At 37.5% G+C, this 12,970-nt stretch overlaps 1 protein-coding gene across 1 annotated transcript; it reads left to right on the forward strand.

Moving 5' to 3' along the window:
- Positions 1-6,592: 6,592 nt before the first annotated feature.
- aldh3a2a (aldehyde dehydrogenase 3 family, member A2a) lies at positions 6,593-12,560 on the forward strand. The gene is made up of 11 exons (XM_016539509.1): positions 6,593-6,744; positions 6,996-7,184; positions 7,262-7,493; positions 7,735-7,817; positions 8,373-8,581; positions 9,984-10,101; positions 10,180-10,321; positions 10,396-10,562; positions 10,628-10,727; positions 10,804-11,042; positions 12,024-12,560. The coding sequence occupies exons 1-11, from the start codon at positions 6,658-6,660 to the stop codon at positions 12,039-12,041; spliced, it is 1,584 nt and encodes a 527-aa protein (XP_016394995.1). The 5' UTR covers positions 6,593-6,657; the 3' UTR covers positions 12,042-12,560.
- The last annotated feature ends 410 nt before the right edge of the window (positions 12,561-12,970 follow it).

The raw sequence follows: 12,970 nt of genomic DNA on the forward strand, positions 1-12,970 counted from the left end.
TTTTTTTTTTAATCGTGTTAAATGTTTTCCCCTTTCTCAAATCAAGCCGATCTCAGATGCCGGTCTGTGTGACGTCACACATACCCTGGCCCTCCCACAATTGTTTGATTGACAGTAGCGTTTCAGCACAGACGGGACTGGTGTCTTACCTTAGACCCGCCCTGAGTGAGCTGTCATCAGTCCGCCATTGTTTCACCGCCGGAGCAGATGTAGACAAGAATGGCTCCTAAGCGATTGTAATGAGGACGCTGAGGCGGAGTCTGAATCGATGTGCGGGAGTTTATTGAGGACAGTTTCAGTGAACAGGAACGTCAAGGCAGGCAGAAGGTCGAAACCAGAATGACAATCCAATGTAACAACACTTACAGGGGCAATCCAGAAGGCTAAAGTGAACAGGCAGGCAAAAGGTCCAAACACACACATCCGTCCGATCAGGCAAACTAAGCAAGGGGAATAATCCAGGTAAACGTTAGGTCGGTAAACAGGCAGAATCATACACTGAACAGGCAATCAGAATCACAATAGAGAACGCTTGGTAAGGCAGGTTTAACTGGCAATACTTCGCGATGAGCATGAGCACAGTCTCTGGCTATAAAGGAACCAAACAGGAAATGAGTGTAGAGGAAGCAGAGGGAGTGGAACACAGTCAGTACACGGGTGAGGGCTCCCTCTGCTGGCTTGGCATTACAGTAAATTTGCATTTTTTTTAAAGATTTGATAAACTGATGAGTTTAGATCAAAATATGGTTAGTATCATGAGATGTGAAAGCAGAGAGGTAATAATCAAATAATAAACATGACATTACCATGATACAGTCTATAAAAATAATGGTAAATTGTAAAGTGTGACTGGGTGTGAGGGGTGGAAGTATATAAACAAAGGAACATGTAGAAAAGTAAAACTGACATAACAATAGTAGAAAACCGTAATAGTAATAGTAACGATTACAATAGTAATAATGATGATAATAATAGCATTAATAACAAAAATCAGAGGATGGAGGATGAGGAAGGTGATAAGTAATAATAGTAATAGTAATAGCAATAATAATAACAACAACAAAAATTAATAATAAAAAAATATAAAAACAATTAAATTAATTAAATAATAATAATAATGAACTCAATTAATCAGAAATGAGGGGAAAGTTGGAGCATGTGGAAGATGACAAAGTAATAGTAATAGCAATAGCAATAGCAATAATAATAATAATAATAATAATAAATAAATAAAAATAAAAATATTAATAATAGAAAATTAATAAAAATTAATTAATTAAATAATAATAATAATAACAACAATAATAATAATAATGAACTCAATTAATCAGAAATGAGGGGAAAGTTGGAGGATGTGGAAGATGACAAATAACAAAATAATAGTATTAATTAGTAATTAGTAATAGTAGCAATAATAACAATATTAACAATAAACTCATTCATCAGGAACTGTCTTTATGTAAGTCTTTATGTGTTTCTAGTGCAAATATATTGCATATCATTTGAAAGCACAAAGGTGTTGTTATGAAAAATTATTAGTCCTTACAATAAATACTACGCTAATAGTGTCTTATCATATGAAAAAGAATGGTACTTTGATATATACTATCAAACTAAATGATTACCATATTCATGATATTTACAAGTATATATTTATCAGATATAAGGTAAACTGGGGTAAGATGACTGTACTTGAAACAGTAGGAATGAGATTAAATAAAAGATTAATGGAAGAAAAAAACAAACCAAGTGAGCAGTCAAATTTTTCTTTTCGGCCTCTCCATATTTCTTGTTCACAACCTCAAGTTTCTTTTCATTACTGGTGTCTGCAACAAACTCAAGACACAGGTTAAAAACAGAATTTCTTAAATAATATGAGCAGATCTGTTGTTTTTGCTTTATTTGGTCTACTGGACATTTACCAAGCTAGAAAAAGGACAACAAAAGAATTAAAAATAAAATGTGAATAACAATGTGTGTGTATGTATATTCCTTCACAAACAAGATTCATTCAGACTCCAAACACAGATTTTTTTTCAGTAGATTCACAACTAATGAACCGCTCCTTCAAAAGCCATACTTAAATGCTACCAGCTTGTGCTAAAGTCAGTCAATGGAGGCAGAAAAAGCCACCTAAGCAGTTTTGCACTTTAAAAGGAAGAGACTTTAGTGAATGATAGGTATAAGTCATTGCAAGAATGATTTGTTCACTTAAATGATTCATGAACCATAGAGTTCCTAATAATGATGCTAGCCTTAACAGGCACCACTATATGCGCACACGCGTGCGTACACACACACACAGATGAGGAATATATTCATTAAATGAACATTAAATGAAGATGCTAATAGACAAGCATATATTACATGTAACATATAGCTTATGCTGCTCTAATTGACTTATTGCTAATGATGTCATGTTGTTTACATTTAAATAGGCTGCCACATTCTGTGTCAGTACAGCAGCTTTAGTTGATTTTTAAAAAATCAACACAACTGTCCCTGAAGCCTTGAAGCCTGATCGCACACACAAGCTCTTCACAACTCTACAGTTTGGTGAGTTTCATCAATTTGTCAGTTTGTGAAGTTTCTCTTGATTCCTCTTCATGGAGCAGCATCGCCCGAGAAGAACCAGGGCTCTTCCCACACACCTGAGGGCCTTCTTAGTGGAGGCCGTCTCTTCCATTCAAGGGCCCTGTGAGCTTTCACAGCTTGCAGCTGTAATCAGGTTAGATCACACCTACAGCTGCATCTCTGCCAAAGCTAGAAAACCCAAAGGTTTGGAAGAGCGCTACATGAAGAACGCTGCTGTTCTTCCCAACATCCAACCAGCAGCCTCAGTCTCTTCAGTGGACGTATGTCGAGCTCCTCTGCGCCAGCAGGAAGAGCCCGTCTCCATCCACGGCCACAGTATACAGGGCTACCAGGACATTTACCACTCTGTAGCCGAGCCAATGATGAAGACATGCTGTGGTTGGCACCGTCCCTACAGCCTTGAGCTGGGACTGAAGATAAAGCAGCGTCTGTGGGAGACATTCAGCTGCCCATCACTGCTGGAGACCGAGCAGCCTGAAGGATATATTCTCATCACTGAAAGCTTCTCCACAACCAGCAGAAGCTTCGCTCCACGAATAGACGTGGACATCAGTGAAGAGCCCCTGCCTGAGGAACCCTGAAGGAAGAAGCCCAGACACTGAGCCATCACAGTGTCACATGGAGCACCACACAGCGGGACTTGTAAATACTGTATATACATTTACATACTTCTAGAGTAAGTTTCAGTTTGTAGAGTAAGTTTTATTTTGTAGAGTGTGTTTTTAGCACATTGCTGTATGGTTTTTCAGATGTTTTTGGGGATTGTGTAGATATGCGGTTCCTAGGTTGTTCCAAGCCGTTTTTAGCACATTGCTACATGGTTTTGTCAGGATGTTTTGGTGGTTTCTTGTGCGTTGATATGCGTTTGGCAAGGTTTTCTGTGCGGTTGTTAGCTTGTTGTGTTGTGGTCGCTGGACTCTTCTGTTTGATTTTTCATGTGTCGTAACTTACGTGGTTGTTAGTTGTTAGATGTTTTGAGTGGTTGATTGACATGCGGTTGTTTAAAACAGTTGGGTTAGGATAGGTTAGGGTCCCTCACACGGTTTGCAGCTTGATGTGCTGTGAGGGCTTGTGTGCATCAGTGATGCTGAGAGCTACGCCACTGGTAAGTTAGTTCACAACTACTGGTAGGGTCTCCCATAGTGGACAGGTCTCAGCTGAGATGCCAGACGAAGACAAACCACCTGATTCTGGACAGCAGGAGATTACCTGATGTTGACAATCACAGTCTTGTAATGATGGGAGCAACGTCAGAATTATCTGAATGGAAAAAACTGATTATACTGATTATATATGTGGAAGTCATCGATGGATCGATGGAGGTATCTGTTCGAACATAACAAGGAAAGTAAAGGTGTTACTGGTATTAGTGAACTCAGGTAAATTATCATGTGAATACAGACAAGAAGTGAAAAGTATTAAAATACAATAATTACTCTCAACAATATAAACATCACAGTAATCTGGACTTCATAAACTGGAGATTACTAGAACTAGCGCTGTCTTTTTCAAGTCAAGTTCATTTTATTTGGGTAGCATTTTTTACAATACACATTGTTTCAAAGCAGTTTTACGGAATATTAATGTTTATAATGCCTTAAAATCTACATTTAGCAGTCTAGAGCGGGGTAGTAGGGTTGTTTACATTTGGCAATGATATTAATGATCAACCATTTGAGATTTACTCTTAGTATAGGCCTATATCTCTTTATATGAGGATGTATGGTTAATATAAGATAGGCATACAGTCTACAGTAGTTGTCAGTTGAGGTGAGTAATTAATTTTGATGTGAAACTGAGGATTATGAAATGTCTAAAATGTATAATCAGTCGATTAAAGTATTTATTCAAAATTGATTGTATGATTCTTCATCAGTTAATCAGCATTATTCACAGCTTTTTAAAGTGATGAAATTGGACTCTATATTTTATATACACAGCAAAATCCCCAGAGTTAAATCAACTCTGCTCAGAGTAGCCTACATATTGTCCCAGTCTACAGAGTGTTAAAGTAACTCTGAAGCAGAGTGACTACTGTTGAGGATTATGTGATACGTTTTCATGTCTAAAAGCCTGAGCAGTAGTTGTTCATCTTCAACATTGTTAACAGCGGGTTTTCTTTACTATGCTCACTCATCACTTAATTAATCACTTAATTATCCCATTAACTTTAAAGGGCTAGTTCACCCAAAAATGAAAATTCTGTCATTAATTACTCACTCTCATGACGTTCCAAACCCGTAAGACCTTCGTTCATCTTCGGAACACAAATTAAGATATTTTTGATGGAATCTGAGAGCTCTCTGACCCTCGCATAGACAGTAAGGGTCCTTACACGATCAAGGTCCAGAAATGTAGCATGGAGATCGGTAAAATAATCCATGTGACATCAGGGGTTCAACCGTAATATTACGAAGCTACGAGAATACTTTTTGTGCGCAAAAGAAAAAGAAAAAAATGACTTTATTCAATAATTCGTCTCCTCCGCGTCACCCTAGCACCATTTTGGAGACTATCCACTGAATGCAAACCGTGTGGTGCAGCTGACACAGAACAACATACACTGTTTGCGTTCAGTGGATACTCTCCAAAATGGCGCTAGGGTGAAGCTACGTTTCTGGACGTTGATCGTGGTAGTACCCTTGCTGTCTATGGGAGGGTCAGAGAGCTGTCAGATTCCATCAAAAATATCTTAATTTGTGTTCCGAAGATAAACAGAGGTCTTACGGGGTTGGAAGGACATGAGGGTGAGTAATTAATGACAGAATTTTCATTTTTGGGTGAACTATCCCTTTAACTCGGCTTCACTGGTCCTTTAACACTCTGTAGATTGGGACAATATGTAGCCTACTCTGAGCACTGTGAGCAGAGTTGATTTAACTCAGGGGATTTTGCTGTGTATAGATTTATCTATATTATACAGCTAACCTTTATCCGAAAAAGGCCATAAAACGAATTAGACTAGTTTTTAAAAGGATGTTTCCCCATGCTGATTACACTAGTCCAGCAGGTGGCGGTATACATCAATATAATATATCCGCCATAAAACACAGAAGAAGAAGAAGAAGAAGACCAACGACCTCGACGCAGTCGCAGATTGATGATGTGAAGTTATGTTGACGTCTTCAGAGGTAATGTAATCTGCCTGTTTCAGACATCTGAAAGTTGCCTTTTATTCAGCAGCTTTGCACATCACAATCTTGCCAGTCTTATCATTATCGTACGGTCTAAGGTTACAGATGTAAAATGTACATAGAAATTGCACTTCACTTAAAGTGTGGAAGACTTAAAGAATTAACTTAATTGTATTTTCCCACATACTAGAGGGAGGTAAAAAGTATCCACATTTAATACCTCAAATTTAATACTACGTTTTTCCACGCCTCAGAAAAGTCTGAAATCAAGACGCAGAGATTTTCCCTGTGAAGCACAAAGCTCTGTTAAGTTTAATCACAATTTTCTTAATGTGCCGATCATGTAGGACTGTACACCAAATGTTAATTGAACTAATTCTTTTTTTTCTTGCTTTACTGAAGTCGTTCCCAGCATTTGACAAAACCGAGGTAAAATTATATGAACGCATCGTTTAGTAAACTGATTCAAAAGATTCGAGTCACTGTGATGAATCAAAATCCCAAACTCCATAAAGACCGACAAACTCCACCCACCGGAATTACATAACCAGACGTCGTCCGCCTAGAAAATCCACATGGAAAAGACCATTTAGACAACAGCTGAAATAAACAAAAATTAATGTAAGTTCTTTAACAGTCATACATGTTCACATTTCTGCTTATAGACCCTACTGCTTTCATGCCTGTTGCTTCTGTTGTCAGAGTATTACCCTAAATACATTTGGGTTTGCTTAAGTTGTTATTAAATGCTTTCTTTATCATGATGATCTAAAAAGTATGTACTTTAGTCCAGTAAAGTAAAGCGTTTTTAACCCTCTGCGGTCTGAGGCTGTTTTGGGGCCCGGAGAAGTTTTGACATGCCCTGACATTTGTGCTTTTTTCAGTTGCTTATAAACATTAATAGCTAAAGTTTAATAACACTGTATTCATGACAAACTGGGCTGTACAATTACACAAGTACTTTACACCCCTGGACATCAGCTATCAAAAGAGACCTGACAAAAAAGTCTTAAAGGTAAATTTAACTGGAATTCCTAATGTCATAAACGTACAGACGTTTCAAGAGGGTATAGTACATGTTCCGAAATATAATGGCCTTTGTGAAATATGCATGCTGCATTGAATTAGAATGGCATTTTTGCGGTTTTTCTTTTTAAACTCTATTTTTTATTTTTATTATTTTTATTATTTTTTTAATTTTTTTTTTTTTTTAGAAAAGAGTATTATATGCTCAAATTTGTTTTATTAAATCTTCTCTGCTTGTAGACTCACAATCTAGACCGACTTTCCAAAATGTCTCGGGAGCAGCAGGCTGTTCAGCAGGCGAGGAAGGCTTTCTTAACTGGAAGATCTAAACCCCTGGACTACAGAATTAAACAACTTCAAAACTTAAAGCGATTCATTAAAGAAAAAACAACAGACATTGCCAATGCCATGAGAAAAGACCTCCATAAGGTGAATCAAAATTGCGATCTCTGCATGTTTTATTTGGATGTCTGTTTGTATTGAACATAATAGCTGTGTTTTCACAGACTGCAAATGCAACACAGCTGTTTGAGATCCTCGGCTTGGAGGGAGAAATCAATCTGGCTGTCAGCAAGCTGGCTGAGTGGGCAGCTGCTCGTCCTGTGAATAAAAACCTTCTCACCATTGCAGATGATGTGTACATACAGCCAGAGCCTCTTGGTGTTGTGCTTATCATTGGGGCATGGAACTATCCAATAGCAGTTACCCTGCAACCACTTGTTGGTGCCATTGCTGCAGGTAAAGCACAAATCTACTGTTTGTTGAGACTGTCAATATGCCATGTAATTATTACTATGTTTAAAGGTAAAAAAACACCATAAAATATCACAAAAGTAGTCCATACAGCTTAATTGTGCACTATATTTCAAGTCTTCTGAAGCCATACAATTTCTTTATGTGAGGAACAGATGTAGCTATTCACTAATATTCTCTTTATCATCATATCTGAAAGCTGCCTTTGATCTTTATGTTTCTGTAGGTAATGCTGCAGTTGTGAAACCTTCAGAAGTGAGCTCGCACACAGCCAAAGTTATGGAGCTCCTGCCTCTCTTCCTGGACCCTGTAATTCTTCATTCAATGACATTGTCATTTTTAAAATGTCATTTTCATTTTACTTGCTTAATTCTAAGCTTAAAGGGATAGTTCACCCAAAAATGAAAAAAGAATTCTGTCAGTAATTACTCACCCTCGTGTCGTTCCAAACCCGTAAGACCTTCGTTCATCTTCGGAACACAAATTAAGATATTTTTGATGAAATCCGAGAGCTTTCTGACCCTGCATAGACAGCAACGCAAATGACACGTTCAAGGCCCAGAAAGGTAGTAAAGACATTGTTAAAATGGTCCATGTGACATCAGTGGTTCAGCTGTAATTTTATAAAGCTAGGAGAATACTTTTTGTGCGCACTTTTCTGGCCCTTGATCGTGGTAATTACATTGCTGTCTATGCAGGGTCAGAAAGCTCTCGGATCTCATCAAAAATATCTTAATCTGTGTTCTGAAGATGAACGAAGGTCTTACATGTTTGGAACGACATGAGGGTGAGTAATTAATGACAGAATTTTCATTTTTGGGTGAACTATCCCTTTAATTCTATCATCACCATTTCTGTGTTCAGGAGATGTATCAAGTGGTGACAGGTGGGGTTTCAGAGACCCAGGAGCTGCTGAAGCAGCGTTTCGACCACATCTTCTACACCGGGAGCAGCACGGTTGGGAAACTGGTTATGGAAGCTGCAGCTCGTCATCTCACACCAGTGACTTTAGAACTGGGTGGAAAAAGCCCCTGTTATGTTGACAAGAACTGTGACATTGCTGTGGCATGCCGGTAGTATACAGTTTTATGGGATAGTTCAGCCAAAAATGAAAATTCATCATTTACTCACCTTCATGTGTTCTAAACCTGTATGACTTAATTTCTTCTGTGAAACATAAAGCTGTAATTTTATAAAGCTAGGAGAATACTTTTTGTGCGCACTTTTCTGGCCCTTGATCGTGGTAATTACATTGCTGTCTATGCAGGGTCAGAAAGCTCTCGGATCTCATCAAAAATATCTTAATCTGTGTTCTGAAGATGAACGAAGGTCTTACATGTTTGGAACGACATGAGGGTGAGTAATTAATGACAGAATTTTCATTTTTGGGTGAACTATCCCTTTAATTCTATCATCACCATTTCTGTGTTCAGGAGATGTATCAAGTGGTGACAGGTGGGGTTTCAGAGACCCAGGAGCTGCTGAAGCAGCGTTTCGACCACATCTTCTACACCGGGAGCAGCACGGTTGGGAAACTGGTTATGGAAGCTGCAGCTCGTCATCTCACACCAGTGACTTTAGAACTGGGTGGAAAAAGCCCTTGTTATATTGACAAAAATTGTGACATCAGAATTGCCTGCCGGTGAGTCTGCCATGAGTTATATAAACCTAAAAATAATCTAACATATAAAAGTATAATAATATATGTAGGGAATAATTGACGACTGGTCATTGAATTATTAGAAGAAAAAAAAAGTTCACCCAAGTTGGTTATCTGGCCACAACGTGAACCAGATATTAGCATTTTTAACAGTCGCGTCTTGCGCATTTTATACCTGCGAACAGCCTTTTACAAATCGCACATGGGACTAATTAACTCAATATTAATGTCAAGAGTGCCTTTGCTTCATTCAAACTTCTTTAAGTAAAAAGTAAGTTTTAAGTAAGTTTAAGTTTGGACTAACGCGCAATAACTGGTGGGTAAATTTTCCTCTCCACTTCCTGTAAAGTGATGTATTGATGTTCCCCTATTGACGCTCCCTTCGGATTGGAATCTCACTTAAGTTGGTGGAATACCTGTACCTTGCTAAGTCAACTTCGAAGTCCACTTATGGTCAAATGGAACGCACTTTGTGTCTGTACTGTATGTGTGTGTGTTTGTATGGGAGAGAGAGCAGGAGAAAGAAAGCGTGATTTCAATAAAATTTCATTTCTGTGGGAAAAACGTGGTAATATTTTGTCATTTTTATCCTATTGCTTGTTATATTTATTCGCTCGGTCAGTGTTTTTGTGGGTGTTGGTTCTTTTGCTGTAATAAGCTGTGAGAACCTTTAATATAACTGAAATAATTTTGAGAAGTGATATGGAACTCTAATGCAGTCAAGACCTGTTTTGAACCTTTGAAGCAATTCAAATAATAATAATCAACCAATTTCCTCAGTATAATGCTGCTTCCCGATGTTCTTGCATCCTTAGCCGCATCACTTGGGGGAAGTATATGAACTGCGGCCAGACCTGCATTGCACCTGATTACATCCTCTGTGAATCCAGCATCCAAGACAAAGTGATTAATGAGATCCAGAAATGTATCCAGGTTTGTTTACATTTAGATGCTATTGCTCTTTTGACAATGTGACTTTTTGTCCTCATTGTCTTATTTATTTACTTGCAGGAGTTTTATACGAATGACCCCAAGAGCTTTGCAGACTATGGTCGAATTATCAACCAGCGGCATTTTAAGAGGATAATGGCACTTACGGATGGTAGCACATTGGCTATTGGAGGAGACAGTGATGAATCAGAGTGTTATATTGGTATGCACTCATTTAGCAAAAGTTAAGGAAATATGTAATTCTGTCATGAGTTCATTTTTTCCTTTGTGCTTCAGCTCCTACTGTTTTGAGGGATGTGACACCAGGATCTAAAGTGATGCAGGAAGAGATCTTTGGGCCAATTCTACCCATCGTTATTGTTAACGGCTTAAAAGAAGCAATTCAGTTCATCAACGAACGAGAAAAGCCTCTGGCACTTTACATTTTCTCTTCCAGTAAAAAGGTAGAGTGATGCATTATTTCCACCAACAGTAAAACAGCAATTGAACAATTAGTATTTTCTCGCAGGTCATTAAACAGATGATATCAGAGACATCTAGTGGAGCGCTTGTAGCCAATGACTGTCTGGTGCATTTCACCATAAGTGATTTGCCTTTTGGTGGGGTTGGTGAGTATCTTTATTCATTTTTATGGATTTCTAAATCGGCAGAAAAACATTGATTTATTATGTAATTGTATAACAGGGAATAGTGGAACTGGTCGCTACCATGGCAAATACAGTTTCGATCAGCTAAGTCACCTTCGTAGCTGTCTTATTAAGAAGCTGAACATGGAGGGAGTGAATCAGATGCGCTACCCTCCCCATACAACGGAGAAGTTACGCTGGGCCCGTGTTTTACTCTTGAAGCAAGTTAATCTGGCTCGCTGGCGTCAGGTGGCACAGGTTGCTGTGATTGCTGCACTGGCAGCCTTTGTGGTGCAGGTGAGATGTTCCTCCAAATGGGTAAATGTAGTACATAAGAGCTAAATATAATGTTTCCTACAGGATATTCAATAGTAGGCTGTTTAAAAGTATAATATACTGTATGCATATACAGTACGTACATTACCATTCAGAAGTTTGGGGTTGGAGATTTTGTTGTTTTGTTTTGTTTTTGGCTAAATTTAAATTTTACATTTTCCAATTTAAAATTACTGTTTTTTTTTTTTTTTTGAGTATTTAAAAATGTAATTTATTCCTATGATGCAAAAAGCTGAATTTTCAACAACCATTATTCCAGTCTTCAGTGTCAAATAATCCTTCAGAAATCATTGTATACTGATTTTTTTTTTGGCTCAAGAAACAATTCTTATCATCAACGTTGACAACAGTTGTGCTGCTTAATATTTTGTGGGAACCGTGATACATTTTTCAGGATCCTTTGATGAACAGATTGTTCGAAAGAACAGCATTTCAAATTTTGTAAAACAATGTTAGTCTTCACTGTCAGTTTGGATTAATTTAGTGCATCCTTGTTGAATAAAACTATAAAAGTATTCATTTTCCAGAAAAAAAAAAAACTTATTGACCCATAACTTTATTATTGTAGTGTTTATAATCTTTCTATAATATTTGTTGATGTTTGAAGTAGTACAGAAAGCCTCTGTCCCTGTGAAAGAATCACTAGGCTGAAGATTTTTTTTCCCCTTTTAATAAAAGTAAGCTGAGCAGCAAGAACATTGCAGCATATGGCCAAGTAGTTTCCGCCTAGCTGGTAGATGGGAAACGTGGTTCCTGATCATATGTGTTTAAATATCTGTTTTATTGTTCCTAGGTAGACTATAAAATAGAAACCTTTGACCTTTATACTCATTACAATAATCCACTGTCTGATTTAGTCTTAAATGACATGTACCTTGAATTGTCCTCCTATTGTAAAGTATTTCTCATGAAATAGTTTAATTCTTGTTTTGTGCTTTGCAGAGGTTTTTGCGACGATGAGGACAACCTGAAGCTTGTCTCTTTGACCCATCATCTTAGAGAGCTGTTGATGTGATTTCTTGCATATTGAAGATGTTAATATGTCCAGCACTCATAGTTAAACAGAAGAGCCTCTTATGATCTTGACTTTTTTGAATCGGATGATATAGATTCCTGTCTTTATTGTTGCTCGGACTTCTGTTAACAAGTAATAGGCTAATCATATGGTCTGATAGGGTCCATAGAACTCTTGGGAATGTTTTATAATAGTTTTAATTAATTAGTCATTAGCAAGCATTATAAAATGAAGTAAAAACACAAATAGGAGTCTAACCACCTGACTCATTTAAAGTTAATAAAAGCTACAATAAATTACCCCATGTTCTACTATTAATAGTGTGATTTTGTGCATCATATTGAATAAATGCCATTGCCTGTGGTACTGTACACCCACTTCAGTAGCTCTACTTTTGTGGGATGAAATTAGACTCAAAATGATTAATAGATGCATGAACAATTATCCATGTACTGCATACATTTTATGCATGTATCTTACTAACCACAAACAAATGCCTTTCCATTTGAGTCTGTGGAATTCGGGATTAAATGATTGATCCACACGCAGTTGAGCCACAGAAAATCAGCGACCACTAGATGGCACTAGCCCCTCTCACATGTGTGCATTCCATGTGTACAGTTTTATGAATGTTGCATTGTGTTTTCTTTGTTTATTTTTGGTTAGGTTATTCTCCTCTGCCCGTAGAAATACAATAAAGATGTTTTATTGAACTTGTTCTAACTTAACTTGTCTTAAGACACAGAATAGCGTATATTAATTTTGCCAAACAAGACTTCGTGACGGTGCCTTGGTTTTTTCTTTCTTTCTGTAATTCAATGGCACGTTGTCAGTTATTCCTTCCTTGTAGGCTATTATTATTATTATTATTATT

Source organism: Sinocyclocheilus rhinocerous, unplaced genomic scaffold (genome assembly GCF_001515625.1).
Source record: "Sinocyclocheilus rhinocerous isolate Xijiao unplaced genomic scaffold, SAMN03320098_v1.1 scaffold1870, whole genome shotgun sequence".
Lineage (NCBI taxonomy): Eukaryota > Metazoa > Chordata > Actinopteri > Cypriniformes > Cyprinidae > Sinocyclocheilus > Sinocyclocheilus rhinocerous.